The following is a 24,002-nucleotide window of genomic DNA, read 5'->3' on the forward strand; positions in this document are numbered from 1 at the left end:
GAAAGAATATGAAAGGCAGAAAGGCACACCTGGATTCTGCAATACTAGGAGGAGTTCATGGCACCAGAAGCTAGAAAATGATCTTTAGATGCATAGGCAGAGCATGCTGGCTCTAGAAATCACAAAGAGAATCAACATGGGATTCAGTCTAGAGCCAGACTGTTGGCCCAAGCCAAAGTGCAGAGGGTGCAAGTAGGGATGGCAGCATCTGTGCAAAGGTGGCTTAAATCTCACCTTGTGCTCTTCTTCATGCAGGGGCCAGTCCCTTTGCACTTGGAGTAGCATGGAAGGTGCCCTAAGTTACACCAGGCTGCAGTGGCCCCAGTGGATAAAAATGCAGCTAAAGATCAATAGAGGTCAAGTGCAGGGGCATCCCGGGCAGGCCATCTTTCTCCTGCTACGCTGGCAGCAGGGAGGAAGGGTGGTGGGAGAGCCCCTGCAGTGGCTCTATGCCACTAGAGCAGGGGTCGGCAACCTTTCAGAAGTGGTGTGCCGAGTCTTCATTTATTCACTCTAATTTAAGGTTTCACTTGCCAGTAATACATTTTAACCTTTTTAGAAGGTCTCTTTCTAGAAGTCTTTAATATATAACTAAACTATTGTTGTATGTAAAGCAAATAAGGTTTTTAAAATGTTTAAGAAGCTTCATTTAAAATTTAAATTAAAATGCAGAGCCCCCCCGGACCGGTGGCCAGGACTCGGGCAGTGTGAGTGCCACTGAAAATCAGCTCGCGTGCTGCCTTTGGCACATGTGCCATAGGTTGCCTTGCCTACCCCTGCACTAGAGTATCCCCCTTGCACTGGGAGGATCTTCCCCTGGCTAGTTAAGCCAGCTTTAGAGCCACTTTTCACTGACAATGTAGAGCCAAGCAGCTGTCCTTTACTGGGGAATCTGTCCTGTCATTTATACAATGTCTTTTCTGATTTTACCTGCCCCTTCTGTCCCTGTTCTCCACTGTCCTGGTCCTTGTGTACTTGCTTGCATCACGGCACAGTGAATGTGATGTTGGGTAAAATGCAACTACTCTGATTTGGTAGCATTTTATGCCGTCTTTGCAAATGACAGCACAAGGCAGTGGAGAATCCAACTCACTGTGTGGGACTACTCTCCTGGATCTCAAGTTCCCTGCAAGAAGGTCTAAAGTTCCTTGCCCTCCTTATCCTTTGGACAAATGAGCATTGACTGTGTGGTGGGGCCAGCTGTATCTAAGCCATAATAACTGGGGATTCGCGGGTTGCTCATTGTTCTCTATTTTCAAGTGTCTGCATTGAAGAGTGCCTGGATAATAGAGAATAAAACTCCCCACTAATTCCTCTGACTGTACAATATGTTTCCACTGCTAATGATACACTTTGAAAACCACGGAGGCAGTGAACTAATCCTTGTGGTAAGCTAATTGCTGGAAGCCAGCAGGAGAGTGGTTTATTCCCACAGAAACTGCTTAGGGGACCTACGTTTCCCAGTTGTAAACACAGTGGCTCTTTTCAGAAATGTATCCTAACAGTCATGCCCACCAATGGCAAAACTTCAGAGTCAGTTTTTATGTTGCACATTTGTTTGTTTTAAAGTAGAGGTCCTGTGCTCAGTGGTTGTGATGTTTTGTTTTGTTTTTGTTGTTTTTATTAGGGAGAAGGAACCTTTACTGGAATTGGCCAAGTAGCTCCCAATCAGAAAAGGAAGAAGGAATTTTAAGGTCTTTGGGGACAAATTGCAGTAGCAAGGAAAGGACGTATTTTAATGAATAGTCAATAGGTTTTTGAAGTGTATCCTCTCCTCATCCCCATCCAGGAACTATATGATATTTGTATCACCTAGAACCTGTGAACTAGGACCTAAGAACATGGCAGAACTATGTTACTGGAGACTCTCAAGGGACTGTCTGGTCAGAAAGAAACACACAATACTTCGAGGATTATTATGAGGAATTTCAGGAATTTACCAGATTGGTAAATGGCAGCGAATACAAAGGTTCCTGCGCTGGTATTCGGAGGAACTGATTCCGTGGCATCTCAACCTTCATGTGATAGAAGGAAGATGTGCTTTTTGGGGCGTGGGGGAGGGTGGAGGAGCTACCCTTGAAGGGTAATTATACTGTATGAGAGAGCTCTGGAATAAGATAAATATATTTCACAGTGGAAAGGATTTAAAAAAAAAATTTTTTTTATAATGTCTTTGCCTTGGATGTTCAGAAAGGTTTATAAGAGAGAAAGTTCTGGAGAGAAGAAAATTTGTTTCCCTCAGTTGTACCTTTACTTGGAAAGCGGTTTGGAAGCTGTCATTTTGTTCTCCACTAAATAACAGGTACAACTGTAGAAGCCTAATTTGCCTGAGACAAGCTAATAGAGTTTGTCAGTTCAACATTTCTAAAATCAATCTTTTACTCTCTGCTTCTAGCTCCCCAGAAGCTTAACATCCTACCTATTTTACCCTTTTCTATAGCACTTTCTGTCTGAGAATCTCCAGGCATTGTACAAATGTCAATGAAAGGTTTCAGAGTAGCAGCCGTGTTAGTCTGTATTCTCAAAAAGAAAAGAAGGACTTGTGGCACCTTAGAGACTAACAAATTTATTTGAGCATAAGCTTGCGTGACGCAAGCTTATGCTCAAATAAATTTGTTAGTCTCTAAGGTGCCACAAGTACTCCTTTTCTTTTTGAAATGTCAATGAAGTAAGCCTCACAGGACTCCTGAGAGGGAGGGAAGTTGTGTTATCCCCATTCGTCAGGAAACAGGCAGAGACAATTTAAGTGACTTGCATGAGGTCACACTAGCAGAGGTAGCAATTTAGATGCTCCTAATTTTGTGCCTTAGCCATAAGACCCTATTTCCTCTAGAGCACCCTTCCTAAAGCTGGTATGTGTTTTCATTGCCAAATGTGGCTTTCCTCCATTGCACACTGATACTGGTTTTGATTATCACAGTTTGCTCAGAAGAGCTGGGCTGAACATGTTGATTTATTATTGTAGGGTTGCTCCTGAGCGCTGGCTTGCTCACGTTGATCAGTTATTGTAGGGTTGCTCATGAAGGGTGGGCTGGTGGAACTGATTTTCTTTTTGGAAAGAAGATTTGTATCTTTTCTGAACAAATTTCCCACATTTAAAAAGAACTTTGTGGATTTCCAAATGGCTTTAGGAAATCACACAAGATAGGTGACAGTGCCCTGAACTTGATGGTGTCCTCCCTTGAGGTCTGCTAGCTGCAGTGACAGTGCAGAAGGTGATGGGGACTGCAGTGCTTCCTAGGTGGCTGGATGCTGTCAGCTCCAGGATTCACGCATCATTTTGCAAAAACAAACCAATGAGCCGTGATGCACGTAGTACTCAGCTGATTGCTACGCTTGCTGCCATCCACTAATACAATATTTAGGCTCAAACTTTCAGAAGTTGCTACTGATTCTGATTGCACCAATATTTGGGTGCCCTTCTTAACAGACTAGGGGCTTGATTTTTCAGAAGTACTGAGCACCCACTTCTCCAATTAGGAGGTCTGAATGCTCGGCTCCAATGACACAAAACAGCCCTAAAGCTGGCTTGGAAAGCTACTGGAGGATTCCCCTGATGTCAGGGGATCCCTGGGTGCTGTTAAGCCACTATCGCAGCTCCTGGGCCCAACCACCTGCGCCTGACCGCTCGAGCAGGAAGAATAGCATCTGATATTAATTAGAACAGCCCTGGCCCTGAGGGACCTTTCTGGCAGCTGGAGACTACTAGGCTTTCTTCGTACTCCTCCAATGCTCCCTTCCGCTGCCAGTCATACTGGTTTATTGTATGACAGGGGTCAGTCCAGAGGCCGCTGAGCCCCAGCATCGGAGGGGGGCAAATGCCTTTGTACACCCCCCCTTTCAGCTCTGCGGAGTGCTGCTCAGCTGCAGCTGAGGCTTTGGCCTAGGGAGAGCAGAAGTAGGTCCTCAGCTAACATTATCTTTCTTAGGCTTTTTCTACATTTACAGCAGAGTGCAGCGTATATACGCTGTATGCCCCCCAGCATGAGTATAAGTAGCAGTGTAAGTGGGGAGGCACTGCTCAGGCGAACACACCAGAATCTTAGGGTATGTGCCCTACGCAGCTCTCTACGTGCCCCTGCCCACACTGCTATTTTTAGCAGGGCAGTGTCTCACTGTCAGAGCCTTTTACTGCTGCGTGTAGCTACACACTGCAGTGTGGACACAGCCTGCTTCTCACTGTGGCATGTAGCTTCAGGTACCCTCCACGCCTCCACCAGTGTAGGCCAGGCCTTAGACTCTTTGTTCATTGCTGTGCTGTGAATTTTCTCTCCTGGGAATTACACTGGGCCTGTCCCCTGTGAGCACCTGGAGGTAGCCAAGCAGGCAAGCTTTGAATGGCCAACCAGTGATATAAACAGAATCTACTTGTTGAGAAATAGACAGGTGCCACAGCATAACCTATTAAATACAAGAAGTTATCTAAAGCAATGAAAACAGTGACATACATAACTTTTGAAATCCAGTTCACAGCAGAGACTACCACAGACTTTGGGTCGAATGCTTCTTCGTAAAGTTACATCTGTTGTTAGGGAGAGCCAGGGATTATATTTTTATGGGTCTGTAATTCCGATTTTGTGTACATTAGGATCCCAAGGTGGATGGGATTTCAGTTTTTTATGGGTCTTTCATGTGAGTCTGGCACTTGCAGGACTATTAGAAGGTCCTGAAATTCGTAGGCATCCTCCTTGCATAGAGCTACACGCTATGGTCTTTAAGTGTCCCCACTCTTCTTACAGAGACCATGCAATAGTATGCAGGAGTGCCGATAAGAGAGTGAACTTTATTTCCTCTCCCCAGTCACCTGACCCGGGTGAGAGATACAAAGGTTAATACACTTGTGACATAACATGGATCAGTATCCACTGACTCCTGTGGGGGGGCTGTCCCCCACCCTACTGCCAGTGAGTGACCGTCATGAACCCTTGAAAATATTCCAACTTGGCCAGGCCATTCATTAGTGATTAAGAAGCCTTTGGGGACCAGAGTGGAGTGCTGGTAGGAGCCAACCCCTCACTCAGCAGCACTTTGCTTTAAGTAGCACAGAGTTTCTCCTGATAACCCCCGCACATGTGGCCAAAGGATTTAAAACCTTCCTGCTAATACTATGCCTGCAATTCGTCTCCAGAGTAGCCTGGCTGGCTGTGAATGAAATGCCAGTCTCAGCCAAGGAGTCAGTCTGTCCCAACAATTCTTCATAAGCTGCTGGATTGCGTGGACAGGCACACATGCATTATTTAATATGATAGTAGCAATCAGGAGATTAGAATCAACCCCCCATTCTATTAGGCTCTGTACAGATACAAAACCTTGGTCTAAGAATGTATGTGGGCCATGCATGTGTATGACGGATTACATGTGAGCGTGCATAGACCAGGGATGAGCACATGGGTGCAAGTATTCAGAGGTGAAGACATAAATAATTACATATATTTGTGGTTATATTCATGCCTGTCAGTACATGTTGGTGCACATGTCAATGTGGGTGCATGCCTGCTGGTGCATTTATGAACGTAGGGTGCAGGTGTGAGAGTTCATATATGTACTTGAGTGCCTGCAGACATGTGCATGGGATGTGAGTGTGTGCCTACAGTACATATGCCAGACAGTAGAGTTATCTGTATAGTAGCAAGCATCCCTCATCCTATTGTAAACATAGAGCCTCTGTCTTCATGGCTCCCAGGTTAGTGTTGCCATCTGCCAGGCTTAGTTGCAGTTTTCATTCTCTGCCTTACATTTCGTAGCCCCTGCATGAGGGTAATGGGAAAGTGCAAGCTTTATATTCTTCTACTGCCATTCTCCATCGTTAAAGTCAGTAAAATCACTATATTAATGATGATGCCTTCATGTTCTCCCTTTACTCTGGGGGCAATCACCTAGCGAAATGGACTGGGGCTGCCTTACTGCTCCCTTGCAATGAATCGTGCCTTCTGGGCAGCATGAATGGAGGAGTATTACTGTTAAAACCCACAAGGACTCAACTCCTTTGACTTAGCTGGTAATTGGATTCATGTAATCTTCTTTGGTCGTCATTCTTTTTTATTGTATTCATATTCTCTCTGGGAGAGATTTGAGAGATTGGCAGAGATCAGCTGCTGCCACCAGCTACAGGATGTATTGGACAAGACACTAGAAGTGATTGGGAAGGTGTGGGCCCTGGAATGGGAAAGAGGCAGACATTAAGAGGCAATTACACAATGTAGGTTTGGGGTCTTGTTTGTATCTTTAAAAAGTGTATTCTTAAAAACATGAACATATATTATAAAATTTATTCTCACTTATTTTGGTGAACTTCCTTAAAAATTTAAACTTAGTGATGATTGATTTAAAAAGAAATCTTTGAATAAGGAACCAACTTCAGCCTTGTTAAAATTCACCTGAGCCTACATACATACATACATCCCAGCTGGGGGAACTCTCAGCCTCCAGTCCCCCATAAATTTGAAGAAATGTCCCATGAAAAACTTAAATAAATAAATATTGGCAACTCAGAGGTAGGTAAGTTACCCTGAAAAGCATCCAAGGTAAGCTTGCCAGCCCCTGTGGGGGTGCAGGGTGGATACGTAAGATCCAGGAGAACCTTTGGAAGACCGGGCACAGATCAGCTGATTTGGCCTTGCTCTCCTGCTGTGGTGGACCTTCTAGGTAGGAGAACTTTGACAAGTAAGCAGACCATCTTCTCCATTTTTGATCACACATGCACATGACACACATTAGCATGTTCCACAAAGTGCTTATGTGTGGCAAATCTGCCCTGCTCTGTGGGTCCCACATCACCACACTTTCTGATCACTTCTCTACTGCTAGCCTGGATGCAGCTTGGGCAATGGATAGTGTCCAGCATCAGAACAGAATGTCAGCATCATAGTTGTGCTCGCTCTCAGATATGCACACATGCAGAGTGGGCTTCAAAAGGGAAAGTGACTATGACTGCATGATCTCTGCATATAGCTTGCTCTGTGTAAAGGACCACATCTCAGGTTGTTAGACTGCATCGGGGTATTGGCTTGTGTGGTGCAAATATTGGTTGGGAGGGGGCAAGATAACCTTTTCTTTTTCCCAGTGTATTTCTTACGATGGGAGGAAAAGGGAAGAATTAGCTCGCTCCTACTTTTAACTTCCGGAAGCATTTCTCTAGTCGTATGTGAGGCAGAAAGATGCTATCTTCCCCCTGGGAATTCCCCCTGAGGAATTCCACCATCATTTCAACAATTTCCATCCCACCATCAACCTCAGCCTGGTCCAGTCCACACAAGAGATCCACTTCCTGGACACTACAGTGCTAATAAACGATGGTCACATAAACATCACCCTATACCGGAAACCTACTGACCGCTATTCCTACCTACATGCCTCCAGCTTTCATGCTGACCACACCACACGATCCATCGTCTACAGCCAAGCTCTGCGATACAACCGCATTTGCTCCAACCCCTCAGACAGATACAAACACCTACAAGATCTCTATCAAGCATTCTTACAACTACAATACCCACCTGCGGAAGTGAAGAAACAGATTGATAGAGCCAGAAGAGTTCCCAGAAGTCACCTACTACAGGACAGGCCTAACAAAGAAAATAACAGAACGCCACTAGCCGTCACCTTCAGCCCCCAACTAAAACCCCTCCAACGCATTATTAAGGATCTACAACCTATCCTGAAGGATGACCCAACACTCTCACAAATCTTGGGAGACAGGCCAGTCCTTGCCTACAGACAGCCCCCCAACCTGAAGCAAATACTCACCAGCAACCACATACCACACAACAGTACCACTAACCCAGGAACCTATCCTTGCAACAAAGCCTGTTGCCAACTGTGCCCACATATCTATTCAGGGGACACCATCACAGGGCCTAATAACATCAGCCACACTATCAGAGGCTCATTCACCTGCACATCTACCAATGTGATATATGCCATAATGTGCCAGCAATGCCCCTCTGCCATGTACATTGGTCAAACTGGACAGTCTCTACGTAAAAGAATAAATGGACACGAATCAGATGTCAAGAATTATAACATTCATAAACCAGTCGGAGAACACTTCAATCTCTCTGGTCACGCGATTACAGACATGAAAGTTGCTATATTACAACAAAAAAACTTCAAATCCAGACTCCAGCGAGAAACTGTTGAATTGGAATTCATTTGCAAATTGGATACAGTTAACTTAGGCTTGAATAGAGACTGGGAGTGGCTAAGTCATTATGCAAGGTAACCTATTTCCCCTTGTTTTTTCCTCCCCCGCCCTCTTCCCCCCCCCCCAGACATTCTTGTTAAACCCTGGATTTGTGCTGGAAATGGCCCACCTTGATTATCATACACATTGTAAGGAGAGTGATCACTTTAGATAAGCTATTACTAGCAGGAGAGTGGGGTGGGAGGAGGTATTTTTTCATGCTTTGTGTGTATATAAAAAGATCTTCTACACTTTCCACAGTATGCATCCGATGAAGTGAGCTGTAGCTCACGAAAGCTTATGCTCAAATAAATTGGTTAGTCTCTAAGGTGCCACAAGTACTCCTTTTCTTTTTGCGAATACGGACTAACACGGCTGTTACTCTGAAATTGGCAAACTGACATTTGAAGCCTCCATCTCAGTGCCATCTTGCAGTCCTGAGCCAGAAAATCTAGCTCTGATCCTAAAACCAGGTTTCTGTACGGTAACACAGCCCTTTAAATGTAGACTGTCAGGCATTTTGCTTTGAAAGTGCCCTTGTCAACTGCAGATAGAGGTTCTTGGCTTCTGTCCTGTCAACAAATTCTATGATTAACCACAGAGGCCTTGCCAGGCAAGAAAGGGAGTTCGGTACGGTCTGTTCCCAGGTACACAGTGGGGGAGGATGATGTGTAATTTCAATACTTAGACCTTTTCTCTCTCTAATTCTATCAGCAGATTGGGAAGGTAGCTCCTAAAAGGAAAATGGTAGCAAATGCTGCGCTAGGTTAGCCCTGTTCAGACAAAACATAGAAATGTAGGCCTGGAAGGGTCCTCCATGGGTCATCTAGTCCAGTCCCCTGCAATGAGGCAAGACTAAGTATTATCGAGACCATCAATGACAGGTGTTTGTCAAACTTGTTCTTAAAAACCTCCAATAATGGAGATTGCACAACCTCCCTAGGTAACTTGTCCTACTGCTTAACTACCCAGACAGTTAGGAAGATTTTCTCAATGTCTAACCTGAATCTCCCTTGAGGCAATTTAAGCCCATTACTTCTTGTCCTGTCATTAGTGGTTAAGGAGAACAATTCATCACCCTCTTTATAACAACCTTTTTCATACTTGAAGACAATTATGTCCCCCTCAGTCTTCTCTTTTCCAGACTACCCAATTTTTCAATCTTTTCTCATAGATCATGTTTTCTAGACCTTTAATCATTTTTGTTGCTCTTCTCTGAACTTTCTCCAATTTGTCCACATCTTTCCCAAAGTGTGGTGCACAGTACTCCTGCTGTGGTCTTATCAGTGCTGCGTAGAGCGGAAGAATTACTTCTCCTGTCTTGCTTACAACACCCCTGCTAATACATCCCAGAATGATATTAACTGTTTTTGCAACAGTGTTACAGTCTCATATTTAGTTTATGATCCACTGTAATGCCCAGGTCCTTTTCTGCAGTGCTCCTTCCGAGGCAGTCATTTCCCATTTTGTATTTGTGCAATTGATCGTTCCTTCCTAAGGCCAGGTCTACACTATATAAACATCCATCGGTATAACTACATCGCTTAAGGGTGTGGAAACTCCCTCCCCCCGCCCCTGAACAACGCAGTTATACCAACCTAACCCCTGGTGTAGACCGTGCTATGCTGATGGTAGAGGTTCTCCTGTCAACATAGCTACTGCCTCTCATAGATGTGGATTAACTACGTTGACACAAGAAGCTCCCGTCGGCACAGTAGCATCTTCACTAAAGTGTTACAGTTGGAGCTGCGCCAAGGTAGCGTTTTAAGTGCAGACCTGCCCTAAGTGGAGTACTTTGCATTTGGCCGTATTGAATTTCATCCTATTTATTTTAGACCATTTCTCCAGTTGATCAAGATCATTTTGAATTCTAATCCTGTCTTCCAAAGCCCTTGCAAACCTTCTCAACTTGGTGTCATCTGCAAAATGTATAGGTGTACCTAATATACCGTAATGCAGTCATTTATGAAGCTATTGAATAGAACCAGACCCAGGACAGTGAATCATTGATAACTACTATCTGAATATGGTTTTTCAACCAGCTGTGCACCCACCTTATTGTAGGTTTGTCTAGGCCAGGGGTTCTCAAACTGGGGGTTGGGACACCTCAGGGGGTTGCGAGGTTATTACATGGGGGGTTGCAAGCTGTCAACCTCCACCCCAAATTCCACTTTGCCTCCAGCATTTATAATGGTGTTAAATATATTAAAAAGTGTTTTTAATTTATAAGGGGGGTTGCACTCAGAGGCTTGCTATGTGAAAGGGGTCACCAGTAAAAAAAAGTTTGAGAGCCACTGGTCTAGGTTATATTTCCCTGGTTTTCTTATGAGGTCAGGTGAGACAGTATCAAAAACCTTACTAAAGTTGATATATATCACAGCTACTGGTTCCTCCCCACCCCGGGACCACATGGCTTGTAAGGCTTATTATCCTGTCAAAGGAGGTTAGGTTGATTTGACAAGAACAAATCCATGTTGACTATTACTTATTACTTTATTATCTTCTAGCCGTTTACAAATTGATTGTTAGATTATTTGCCCCATTATCTTTCTGGGTAGCAAAATTAAGCTGTCTGGTCTATAATTCCCTCGGCTGTCCTTATTCCCCTTTTTATAGATAGAGTACCTATCTGCCCTTTTCCAGTCCTCTGAGATCTCTCCCATCCTCCATGAGTTCTCAAAGATAATCACTAATGGCTCGGAGAGCTCTTCAGCCAGTTCCTTAAGTATTCTAGGATGTATTTTGTCAGGCCCTGCCAACTTGACATCGAACTCGTCCAGCTTGGTCTATGCTGAAGTGCTACAGTGGCCTAGTTGCAGGGGTGCAGCTGAGCTGCTGTAACATTTTAAGGGTAGACGTATCCTAAGTAATTATTAACTTTTTCTTTCTCTATTTTAGCCCGAGATCCTACACCATTTACACTGATGTTTCTTGTGTTAGTTGTCCGATGACTGCTAACCTTTTTGGTGAAAACTGAAGCAAAAGAACCTAAAGAAGAGCTCTGTGTAGCTTGAAAGCTTTTCTCTCGCCAAAAGAAGTTGGTTTAATAAAAGATATTACTTCACCTGCCTTGTCTCTCTTATATCCTGGGACCAACAGGGCTTTAACACTGCATGAAACAAAAAAAGGCACTTAACACTTCGGCCATTGCTGCATTTTCATGCTAAGTTTGAAGGTACCTTTTTCACTTTAAACATCTGAAATGTAAAGTGAATCTAGTGCTGGAGAAAGGTGCCAGTTTCACAGCCTTGAATAATTGAAGTCCTCCGTTTTTCCACTCAACTTTCTAGAAAACATCTCATACTGAGAGCTAACTTTAATAGCAGTGGTGGCATCTGGTCAATTAGGAAACAAAAAAATTATAATTAATTCTTATTATAACAATCCATAGCCCACTAACAACCCCCATCCCAACTTCTTATGCTAAACAGACTGTTCCACCTTGTATTTAGCTGTGACACTCTGTGTATATCTACACTGCAATTAAAAACCCAGGACTGGCCTGTGCTAGCTGACTCTGGATCACACGAAGTGGGTATTTAATTGCTGTGTACATGCATGGGCTGGAGCCCGGGCTCTAGGACCCTGTGAGGTGGCAGGGTGCCGGAGCTCAGGATGCAGCCCAAGCCGGAATGTCTACACTCCAGTTAAACAGCCCCTTAGCCCAAGCACTGTGAGCACGAGTCAGCTGGCATGGACCCGCCATGGGTTTTTAATTGCCCTGTAGATGTACATTTCCCAGACCTCGGGAAGAGCTCTGTGTAACCTTGAAAGCTTGTCTCTCTCACCAACTGAAGTTGGTCCAATAAAATATATTAACTCACCCACCTTGTCTCTAGAACTAATTTATATCAATCTTTGCAGGCAGCTTTCCTAACAAAAAAGTGTCCATATGTGACATCCTGGGAACAGGATGTGGCTAGACAAATTACTCCAGAGGAATGGGGTTTCATCTGGAAGAGGACCAGCAACATCAGTAGGTAGCACAATAAAAGAAAATGTCTTTAAGATACTGTCAATGGCACCTTGCACTAGTCAGGTTAAAATAGAGAGAGGGATTGAATGGGGATAAATGGTGAAGAAATTGTGGTGAAAAAGAAGATTTTAATGCTTATATGGTGGATATGTCCAGTCTTTAAAGAGTATTGGGTTGCAGTCTGTAACAAAATACCACAAATTGTTAGATGTTTATTACCAAATGATCCGCTGGCAATGCACCTTGGGCTTCTTATTGGAAATGGTCAGACACAAAGAGGAAAAAGAATTAATCTCTCATCTTCTAGCAAATGCTCAGCTATTGGTAGCCTTTCACAGGAAAAATAGCTCAACTATAGAGGAATGGCTTAAATAAAAAGGGGGTGGGGTTGTGGTTATGGAAAAATGAACACACCAATTACATACCCAGCAAAATGGACAGAGGACAAATAGATACGTAGATATTTGGTTACCTTTTATTCAATACTCAAAGTGCGTTCACTTTCAAAAACAAAACTACACCTGTCCAGTTTTTTAAATGTTAATATTTGATATTCAACAGACCTAGTATGTCTATGTGTAATCAGAGAGTTCACTCCATTTCATAGAATCACTAGAAACAACTTTGGGGTTTTAATGATGCTAACTCTGTAATTTGGCAACACCCTGTTAAATAGGAAGCTCTGATGATGACTGTAGTCCTGTATAATATCTCTTTAAACAAAAGCTCACTGCCATATAAATATCAGAAACAATCATTACAACAAAGATTTCTAAACATGTGAGAACTTCCTAAATAAATAAAGGGTTGGGTTTTTTTTGTTTTTTTTTTCAGTGCAGCATGAGCAGTAGCAGAACAAGCTTTGCCTATGCTGCCCACTGCCAGGGGGACCTGAAAGGATGACCGCCAGGGGTTGGAGAGGAGTGCAGTCTGTGCCCCATTTACTTTCAGCTGTAAACAATCAGCAATGTGCCATCTGTGGGGCTGGCTTTGGGGAAGTGGACACCTGTCTTGCTGGGAATTGCACTGATATACCCCAACTCATTACCCACCAGTCACAGAACAGCTATCAACTCTTAAAAGCTTTTTGATCACTACTGCTGTCATTTCATTAGGAATCCTGTCATCACCTTCAAGCTTCTCTTTGCCTTTAAGACTGTTCACAAATCTGCTCCTTTGTTCTCATCTCTTATCACATCTAGCTTCCATTTCATAGATTCTAGGGCCAGAAAGAATCACTGTGATCATTTAGTCTGCTTCTTGCACAAATGGCTCCATGCTTTCTTTCAGGATGCCCCTTGTGCATAAAATGCTGTCTTTGAATGAATCTATAAGGCCACTAATCTCTCCTCCTTCCTGTCCCTCCTCCAGAGCCACTTCTGCTGTGATATTTACAAGAAATCAGCAGGGCTAGGGGTGTAGTGCTTGGGGATTAGCTGGTTTTTATAAACACTTAGATGATTTAGAACCACTGTGTTGTGCAATTGCTAATCTGTGTAATTATGTGATTTTATTGTTTCTTACATCTCCCCCTCACATTTCCCTTCTGTTTGTTACTCACATGTCGCATCTTGTATAGAATAGAATGTAAGTACTTCAAGGTAAGCGCTGTGTCTTCCTATACATTTGCACAGTGCCTAGCAGGAGGGGGCCTGATTTCATTTGGGGACATTGGGCATTACCAAAATCCAGGAAAAGAGAAATGCAGGCCTTGTTTTGGAATGTTTTAATCAGCAAGGAATCTCAGGGGTCAGCTGTAGAGCTTGTCGAAAATTTTTCAATGGGCTATTGTCCCATGGGAAAATGCTGATTTACTGCTGTTGAAATGTTCCCTGGGAACATGTGAATTGTTTCAGATCTTCCTCAGAACATAGGCAGGTTTCAAAACCAGCATGGATTTTTGCCATCCTTAGTAGCCTCAGTGGTGGACTGCCCTGGAGTTGAGACTCTTGGGCATCCAGGCCCGATGGCTGCACAGCAAGGCGTCTGGGAGCCAGGGCTGAGCCGAGAGCTTCAGAGCTTTGGCTTCTAAGAAGATTTTGATTAGAAATTTTCTAAATGAAATGTTCAGGTTATTTCAAAATGTTTTTTTCAGAATTACCCTTCTGCAGGAAATTTCAAAGTTGCTACTTTTCATTTTGAAACAGTGACTCTCTCCAAAAATGTTGGAATTTCTCACAGAAAGGGGCATTCTGACTTTCAAACAACTCTGGTTAGGAATTGATGGGGTTGTCACTTGAGGCATATGCATAGGGATAATGTCTCCACAGAATTCGCTGGGAGTTATGTACATAGGTGTGGCTGACACTGCTGTCAGTTGATAAGTGCATGGTTACCTGATTCATTCCCAGCACAGCTGATAATTGTGGGCAGTTGAGTTTTCATTCGTGATTGTCACAAGGCTCAAAAAAGACCAGTTATGGTCTGTCTGGTGAACTAGTTGCCAGTGCAAAGTATGGCCTGCAGGAGGCCTGTGTTCAATTTCTGGCCTCAGTCTCCCATTGTGTGGACTAGATGCCTATTTGGAAAAATGAGAGAGAAGAGAAGAGAGAATGTTGACTTGGCCTTGGGTTAGTCACCTGGATGGATAATTATCTAATAAGTATGGAGTGTATATTATCAGTAAAGAATGACTTTCCTCTGAGAGCACCACAACACAGCTCTGGGAATGCTGGCTGTGCACTGGAAGGGGTGAAGTTTTAGTCTGGACAGCAGTTACAAACCAGATGCACCTGCACAGCAAAGCTGGCCACCAGAAGGGGGCACTGCTAGGTGGACACATCTCCCCAAGTGTTTGATCACCAGTGGGCAGGCATAAGGCAACTGGACTTGAACAGAAGCATTTGTGACTTTGAGAGAAGGTGCTTACTGCATCTTTCAATGCTTCTCTTTCTGAGTTTTATTTCGTAAGGCCCCAGAACATTTTGAAAAGACATTTTGGAACTTACTGGAAAGAAAGACCTGAGTATGCAGACATCACTGGGGGTGTGGGAGTTCTCAACCAACAGAATGCAAACACAGCTCCTACAGAGTGGGGGGAAAGTTAGAAAGGCTTGTGGAAATGACTTTAGAAAAACCTCAGCCCTGGACTGTGTCCTCCCTTCTACTAGGTGGTGAGGACTCCCCGACTCTTCTCCTCTCCAGACAGTGGTAGCTCCCTGTGGCTTGTCTTCCCTGGATAGGAGTAGTTCCTCTAATCCTTCTCATAGCTCCTGTCGTCCCTCAGACACTGTCCTGGCCTCCCCACACTCCATCTCCGACTCCTACCTCTAACTAGTGGGTGTATATATATCTATATATATATATCAGTTTGCTCTTCAAATCATGTGAAAATGGAGGAATGATATGAAAACTTATTGGCCCAGGTGTCTCAGCTGTGCTGAAAAGGAACCAAGTAACAGCACATTGAATAACTGCTGGCAGTTCCCCTGATCACCCTCAGGAACATTAGTGACATGCACTGCATTGAAGCTCTCATGGATGTTACACCTACACATGTCTCAGGCTACAACCCTATTGCCCTCTGATCCTCAGAGTTTCTTGGCTGATTAAATCATTCTTAGGTTGGGGTCTGAATGGCTCAGAGAATTTTCGAATGACTTTGTAGTCCTTCACTTGTAGGTCAACCAGTTTGATATTGACCCAAAGTCTGTAGCACCTGAAGGCTGGTCAGTGGCCTTATGTAAAATGAGTTAGTGGGAGGCACGGTGTGCCTTTGCAGGTATCCTGCCCGCAGCTCCCTCTGGCTTCTTGGAATAATTTGTTCCCATGCCAGAATACTTAAAGTAAGATCCCCCTAGTTGGTATAATTTATTAAGTCTTATTGGCACTTTGTTCACCCAGTTCCAAACCTTGTTCCCTGTAAATCAGGAGTCCTACAGCCATCCTTCTTTGGCTTGTGCTGTGATTAAAGCAGGGGTTTTTCTCCATGACTGAGGAGTCCCACGGCCTTCCTGCTGGGGGCCTATACTGTGATTAGAGCCAGTTTCCAGCTCTACTTCACAAAGCACCTCTTCTCTCCTTTGGTTCCGGGGCCTCACAGCCCTCCTGGGGCTCTGCTTAGCAGACAGGCTGTCTCCTTTCTGAGCTGTCTGTCTTTTCTGCTCCTTTTAGCTTTCTGGGAGCCTCTCTCTTTTCTCTAGGTCTGGACTGAGTTTTAAGCACATGACCTACCTGTTATGTCGCTACACTAATTTTTCCCACCTGAGGAGGAGGGTTGAATGAGTCATAGGTGAGGCTGGACCCATTACCTCATAAAAGGGCCAGTCACCCTGTGACAGTGAGTCTCAGTTCATTGCCTAGTGGGACAGGTGCGCACTTCACAAAAAACATCATGACAGTGGGCGCTGGTTGGTCATCTTAATGGCTCTCATATAAGAGTGAGTGGGCCATGGGCACTCATCTGTCTTCCATATGTTCAGTACTACCCCGATCCTTCTCCTTTCTCAGAAACAAATAGCAGAATAACCTCCTCTCCCCACAATAATTTTCCTTCCCTTTATGCCATTTTTAGGTAAATCTCTTCCCTCTGTCCATTATTTGGCTGCCTTTTCTCCTTTGGAAGTCTTCCTTCTCTCACTCACCTCCTGTGCAATTTCATACTGTATAGAGAGAGGCATCATGTTACAGAGCAGGGCGGTTTTACGCTCTCTCTCTCTATGGCATTGGTAAGACCACAGCTTATATTCTGCAGTCAGTTCTGGGCATCTTGTACCATAAAGCTGTCCAGTTCAGAGGGCGCCTGAGGAAGGAAGTTAGAAAGCAGCATCTGAACAAGGGACTGGAGAAACTGATTTGTAAGGATTAGACTTTTAAAAACTGAACTGGTAAGATTCATTTCTGGTATAACTCTACTCAAGTCAATGGAGTTACACCAGGATGAACTTAGGACAATGTGTATAGCTTGGCTAAGTAGTGATTAAGACATGATAAATCTCCACAGATATTTGAAGGATGTAATAGTAATTGTTGGGGGGAGGGGTGTTGAACTTGTTCAGGGTGATGAAGAAGTTATTCCCTTTTGAAACCTTTTTCTCCACCCTCATGTCTATTCCTGTAACTTACACTCCAGTATACAGACACAGAGTCCTTGTTCCAAACCCCCACTCAGCATGACTAACTATATCTCTACTCTCAACTTTCCTTTTTATTCTCACCCTTTATGCTTCCTGTCCAGAAGCCAAATCTGAATGTATTTCAGTAGATCTCTTGTGCCTTTTGACTGTAAATCAGGCAATTCTGTATTATATCAAATGCTTCCCTGAATCCCAGATATCTTATGTCTGCCAGTTCCTTAATGTACAGCAACGGTTCAGTTGAACGGGACAGGTGTAACAGCTGAGAACACTCCTCTTTGTTCCTCTCACTAGCCAGTTTACAGAGCACCCTCAAATCCCTGTTTGCTAAACTGAGATTTCTGGGGGCATGAACCATGGAGGGCACCATAAGGGTCTAAGATTATTTCAATACCTTACTTTCCTCATCTGTCCCACATTGCCTGGGATTCAGCAAGGGGGAAGAGGGGTCAGTGCTACTTCTTTCAGAACTAAAGGACTTTTTCCTCCTGTATTTTTCATAGTAATACTTATTTCCAGTAAGCTGATTTGTAGTCACGCTACCCTTCATCTCCCTCATTACCACTGAGCACCAGCTCGATCCAAGTCCTCCTGGTAGGGCAGTGTCCAGGAAACCTGCGGTGCTGCTGCCTGATTGCCAGCCTCTTAGTCACCAATCTGTCAGCTTTCACCAGCTCTGGTTTTGCATCTCTGGTTAATCCTGTCCTCAAAAGGGATATGTCTCATTTCTTGACTTCCCTCTTGTCGATGTTGTTAATTTACTCGTATTCCTCCCAATGAGATGAGACCCAGTGATGTCCTTATTGATTTCAGCCTGTCTTTATTCCTTTCAGAGTTCCGGCTGGGGATTGTGTGGAATGATGGCTGCTGCGGAACCCCTGACTGCCTTCTCACGGTGGTACCTCTATGCCATTCATGGCTATTTCTGTGAGGTGATGTTTACGGCTGCCTGGGAGTTTGTGGTCAACTTTAACTGGAAGTTCCCAGGTGTCACCAGTGTCTGGGCGCTCTTCATCTATGGCACCTCCATCCTCATCGTGGAGAAGATGTACCTGTATCTGAAAGACAAGTGTAACATTTTAGTGCGATGCCTCATTTACACCCTCTGGACATACCTTTGGGAGTTCACCACTGGCTTCATCCTGCGCCAGTTTAATGCCTGCCCTTGGGACTATTCACAGTTTGATTTTGACTTCATGGGCCTGATCACCCTAGAGTATGCCATCCCATGGTTCTGTGCTGCATTCATCATGGAGCAGCTGGTTATCAGGAACACCTTGCGCTTGCGATTTGATGAAAATGCTGAGCCAGGGGACCCCAGCACCACAATCGCCTTGGCCAATGGCCATGTCAAAACCAATTGAACAATAACCCAACGCCACACTTAAAGTGAGAGAGCCCGCCCACATCCCAGACTGGTCTCAAAGACTGATACATCCTGTATGATACACAATCCCCTTTATGATGGGGTCATGCATGGGATATAGCAGAATAAAAATGGAACCAATAGATTTTCTATGGATTTTACATTTTTGGCCACAAGAAGCAGTGTCAGCTACTTCTTGGTTAGGTAGTTTCTGACTTTTAACTTATTATGGGAAAAAAAGGCCTGTAAGCTGCATTTTACTGTATGTGGAGAAATGAGAGAAAATGCTACAGTTGAAATGTATACAAAAAACAAACTAGTGGATGGGCATAGACACTCCGGCTAAATTAGTGATTTGGCTTACTCCATTAGGCAATATTCAGGTGCTTGCTTGCAACCAATACCTCCCATGGGACCTGAGATGCTGCAGGATCAAGGAAAATCCATCTGCTGTTGAGAACGACCCAACAGTGGTGCTCTACTGGGGAGGTAGACAGCGCCCCCTCTTTTGGTTTCCCTGACCTTCCCCTGAGGTTCTTTATTGCACCATGGTATGTTATGGTGCTGGACATCTTGCTGGATTTATATGAAACTTGTACTTTTTGAATTCTCAGTCCTGATACTCACTCGAGAGTTTTCCCCACTCCTTTTTATAAATAAAAGGCCTTTTCTGCCGGGTGAATTCCACCATACTCTGTGCAATCCGAATCACGGCAAAGTGGCCAAAGAGAGAAAAAGCTGAAGTCTTCCCCTCACAGTGGAACTCATCACAAGGGCTGCTCCAGGCTCCAGCTCCATTTCCAACCAGGCAAACCCAATGGAGATGCCACCTGGGGTCTTCTGCCTTCCTTCCCAGGGATTTCTCTGTCACTAAGGATGCTGATGACTTAATTCTGACTGCAGCCCCTTGCACTGCCTGATGTCAGAGTCCTCATTTGACTAAGGCAGCAACCAGGAATCAGTCGGAGTCCTCTGGAACAGACTCTATCGCCTGTGTCTATTTCCTCCTGCACCAGTTGATCTTGTCTCAGCTTGGTCCAGTGTTCTCCTCCGAGTACTGACTTTATTTTTCCTTCCCAGATGCTATTTTAAACTAAGTACAGCAAACCCTCTCCATAAAGCTGATTTGGGGCAGCACAGGATGTGCCTGAGTGCCCAATAACAGGGAGTATGCTAAAAAAGAAAGTTTCTAAGGAGCACAGTAGGACTATTCCTCGATTTCCTCCAGTTGAGGATGGGGTTGGGTTGCGAGAGGGGCAGCAGAGGGGCAGCAGGGAGATGGAAGGGCTGCAAGGTACTGTTGCTCTATTTTAGAGCTATCTCAGCTAGAGAGAGTTTCAAATTTAGCCACTTGGGAACAATCCTGAGGCTGTGGGGGAGGTGGTGGCATGAAAGATGCATAGCTCTGGCAGCCACAGATTAATTGTCCTGAGGACTCTTCTTGGCTGCTGGCATAAGCAACAAGGATGCACTGTACCACATGTTAGTCTTCTCTCACTCAGAGCTTTATGAGGAGGGTGTGCTGTAAATAGGTATATGAGGCCTGATTAATTCCAGGTGTCATTCCACTGAAGTCAGTGGCATTGTACCAGCAATGAATTTGGTTCAAGATGTGAATGTGTGTGTGATTGTGGAATCTAGCTTTTCTGTTGTGTTGGGAATGGCTGAATTATTACCATGTTGGTCCATGACTGTTCTCTTTAGCCAGTACTCAGCTCATAAATCTGCCCATTGGTCTGTGGAATTCCATTCCAGAGGGAAAAGAAACTCTGTTGCTATCAATGGAATTGTTTGTTGGTAATGCTGCTGCTTCTGAACAAGAATCAACACACACAGTGTTAATTTTTTCTGTACTGCACAGAGTGCAATTGTTTTATTCCTCCCTATGCCCCATTTCACATGACATCCTTTGCCGGCAACGGACATGTGAAAGCAGTGGAAACAAGGAGTTAATCAGCTCTGTCCTGTGGTATGCAATGCCTCCGGAAATACCCAGAACATAGAGAGAGGTATTAGTATTCCCTTTTTGTAGTTCATTAAATTAAACCAACAAACAAAAAACAGAAAACAGAAACGTGTTTTCCATGCTCTGATGCCACTACCATGAAATCAAAGAAATAATAGGTTCACTTTATCAGCCAGGTAAATGATGGTTTCAAATATTTAGATCTCGGCAAAATAATCACTTTGGGTATACAAATAGCATACGGGGGCAATTCATAGGCAGTAGAGTCAGATATTAGGGGGTGGGGTGAGGGAGAGGAGGTGCAGACAGGAACTGAGACATGCCTATCCATTGTGACCGTTGCATTCATGAAGAGAATGTGTGAGGGTGACTAACGTCAGTGTCTAAATCCAAGGACCCTTCTCGCTGCCCAGTTGAACTCTGGTGTAGCACTGCCTTCCATGCAGCATGCAATGTCTGCGTCAGGCCACGCCCTCACTTTGGAGCAGGTTGACCTGGAACTGTGCCGTTACAGAAACATTAAGAAGGTTTAAGTGGCTTAGTGAATTGGCAGCACAACCAGTGACCGCACAGTTATGACTCCGTGGTGGGGGCAGCTATCCACGGTGGTGACCAGCACCTCAATCATGTGTTCTTTGGCTTTAGAAACTCCCCAAGTGCAACTGTTCTTGCACAGCCACATAACAATCAGTGGTTCACTTAAGGAACGGTCCCTGAGTGGCCTTTTACATGTGGTTATATCATGCAAATCAGACCCAGTTGCCCCCAAGTTACCACTGTGGCACCTATTCAAGCTTATTTTTCACCAATGACTGACAAATACCGCTCAGCTCGTGCATCCTCATGGGGCTCTAATTTACCCACAGAAGTGCACTTTACTTGCAGTTTGCACAGCAGGAACTGAATTGGACCCAGTACATTATTAAATCACTGTGTAGCATCCACTGGATCACTCTCCTGCTATTACTGGGTACCCTTGCACCTTCCAACAAAGACACCATTGGCCACATTTCCAAAAGTGCTGAGTGCTCTACAGTTCCTGTTTTCAATGGCACCTGCTAGGTGCTGAGCACTTCTGAAAAGCTGGCTATGTATCTGCTGCTACACCATGCAGGTCTCATTTCTCTTTCTGAAGAGCAATGCGGCTGCAGTCAGAGATTTAATCTCCCCTTTAATACAAGTGAATACTACTGATAACATTTTACAACAAGGGCGCCCAAACTGCATGACAGCGAGGCCCACATTAGCAGCTCCTCAGGAACCTGGGAGCTATACCTAATTTGCAGAGACATTTACCAACACCCTCCCCCCCCCCCCCCCCACAAAGGCCTAATATTTGCTTGTACATGTATCTTCTTCAATAGATTAAAATTGCCTGTTTGAGTTCACCAGCAATAAAAACTTGTGATTTATCAGCTTTGTCCTCACTCTGCAGCTATTGGGAGAGGGTGGCCCAGAGCTGCATTTTTGGATACGATGGGCCACATTTAGCCCTTGGGCTTCACTCTGGGCACCTCTATCTTATCTTTCAAAGCACCTTTCATCCCAAAGAATCCCCAAGCACGTCACAAAATATAGACACTGGTGCCTTGTGCACGTGATCGTTCCTGCTTCCAAGAACTTGCCAGTGCAGAACGGCTGATATTAAAGCCAAGTTAGCTAAACTGTTTAATTTCAGCATTATGATCTAGATGCAGGGATACCAATGTACCAGGTTCTGGTAAGTCTTCCCACTGCTTCTGGTCTAAGTCTGTTTTGTAATTGAAATCCTCCTTGCATAGAGATAATCCTGTCAAGGCTTTGCTTGAACTACAAATAGTTGTTTAAAAATAAAAGTAGGCGAAGAAAGACTGAAAGCTTGAACAGGTTTGGAATTAGCAAACAGGTAACCTGAGACCTGCTGGGTGCAGCAGCACTGGTCGTCAGTAACCAATTTACCAAAACCTGCACTGAGGGAAAAGGGATCTCATATTTAATTTGAACTTCTGCCCTTTCTGCATTATGAATATAGTACACAAGTCACTAGTAAGATGAGACTTTCAGATGAGTTTAAACAAAATGTCCTTTTGTTTCAGCGTGTCCTGGCTTTTCTGAATTGATGCAACATACCATGCAAGAGGTAAGTTTACAGACCACTGCTCTCTGCTTCCCATTCCTCCTGGCTTTTAACCAGGATCTTCTATTAACAAACAAAATGCGTTTTTTTCCCCTTTCCCCCTCACCTGTACAATAGAAGGATACCATTACAATCCCTGCTTTTGAAAACAGAAAGTGTCACTGCTTTCCTGGACTCCCTTCCAAGTCAACTGCTGGTCCTGCAATGCCACACCTCCATCCAATGGCTTTAGCATTCACCCTACAGGGGAAGGTCACGGAGCTGAGGAGAACTCTAAGAGCGTAGTTCAATTTTTAGCAAATAGCTAATTACATTTCTGTCTCTTACTACCCCAAAATGGGCTTTTCATGATCTGGAGCCATTGAGAAGGGGCTTTCCACGATCTTTATGTAACCCACACTTGCAGATTGTGGCATTCTATCACTGTCTGGAGCAGGGGTGGCCAACCTGAGCCTGAGAAGGAGCCAGAATTTACCAACGTACATTGCCAAATAGCCCCAATAATACATCAGCAGCCCCCCCATCAGCTCTCCACCCCCCGCGCCTCCTGATCAGCTGGTTCGTGGTGTGCAGGAGGCTCGGGGGGGGGGAGGTTGAGGAGTGAGGGCATGGCAGGCTCAGGGGCAGGAAGAGGTGGAGTGGGGGCAGGGCCTGTGGCAGACCCAGGGGTTGAGCAGTGAGCACCCCCCGGCACATTGGAAAGTTGGCGCCTGTAGCTCCAGCCCCGAAGTCGGTGCCCATACAAGGAGCCGCATATTAACTTCTGAAGAGCCGCATGCGGCTCCGGAGCCACAGGTTGACCACCCATGTTCTAGAGGGTGGGCCAGGCACAGAGGTGGATAATTCTGTTTTAGCTCAGCCAGTACAGATTCATGCTTTTTGATCCAGTGCTCTCTGCTTCAACCCCCACTGTCAACAACCCATGCAGGAGCATCATGTTATGTGCACATCAGTGGGATTAGCTTCCCTTTTCTCTAAGTTGCCTAGGGCTCAATTCACCCAGAGTCTGCCCTCCTGGCACTGAGTCTTACGGCTATCCAGTTGGAGAGGGATTACAGTGGCACAAGATGCCCTCGGTCCCTGCTCTACCAGGAGCCCACAGGCAGCTAGCACAGCCCCCAAAGTAGGCAATGCTGCTTTGGAAGGGCCAAAGCTAGGGTAGCTGGGGATGCATTGATTAGTTACTGACCTATGGAGCCCCTGCTGCAAATGGAAAGTGGTCCTTCTCTGGTGGAGTGCCCAATGAATATGGCAATGCAAAGGCTACCTGTCCTTCCGCAAGGGCAAAGCCCTTCTAAAATGCCAATACTTGCATTGTCTC

At 44.7% G+C, this 24,002-nt stretch overlaps 2 protein-coding genes across 6 annotated transcripts in view; both read left to right on the top strand.

Moving 5' to 3' along the window:
• TMEM229B (transmembrane protein 229B) overlaps nucleotides 1-24,002 on the top strand; it is a 68,723-nt gene that overhangs the window by 42,997 nt on the left and 1,724 nt on the right. For 2 of the 3 annotated variants that reach the window (XM_073348433.2, XM_073348435.2), the window contains 2 exons: nucleotides 18,067-22,285; nucleotides 22,641-22,684. In XM_073348433.2, the coding sequence (XP_073204534.1) occupies nucleotides 18,067-18,597 (531 nt within the window). In that variant the 3' untranslated portion in view covers nucleotides 18,598-22,285; nucleotides 22,641-22,684. Of the gene's footprint in view, nucleotides 1-11,080; nucleotides 11,352-18,066; nucleotides 22,286-22,640; nucleotides 22,685-24,002 lie in introns of those variants that run through there. The other variant, XR_013635958.1, reaches the window with a different exon arrangement.
• RAD51B (RAD51 paralog B) overlaps nucleotides 1-24,002 on the top strand; it is a 713,264-nt gene that overhangs the window by 42,814 nt on the left and 646,448 nt on the right. For 2 of the 3 annotated variants that reach the window (XM_078853308.1, XM_078853309.1), the window contains exon 2: nucleotides 22,641-22,684. The exons of the other annotated variant lie outside the window; for it this stretch is intronic. The gene's annotated coding sequence lies outside the window, so the exon portion shown is untranslated. The remainder of the gene's footprint in view (nucleotides 1-22,640; nucleotides 22,685-24,002) is intronic. 3 annotated transcript variants of the gene reach the window in all.

The sequence above is a fragment of the Lepidochelys kempii genome, chromosome 6 (assembly GCF_965140285.1).
Source record: "Lepidochelys kempii isolate rLepKem1 chromosome 6, rLepKem1.hap1, whole genome shotgun sequence".
Classification (NCBI taxonomy): domain Eukaryota; kingdom Metazoa; phylum Chordata; order Testudines; family Cheloniidae; genus Lepidochelys; species Lepidochelys kempii.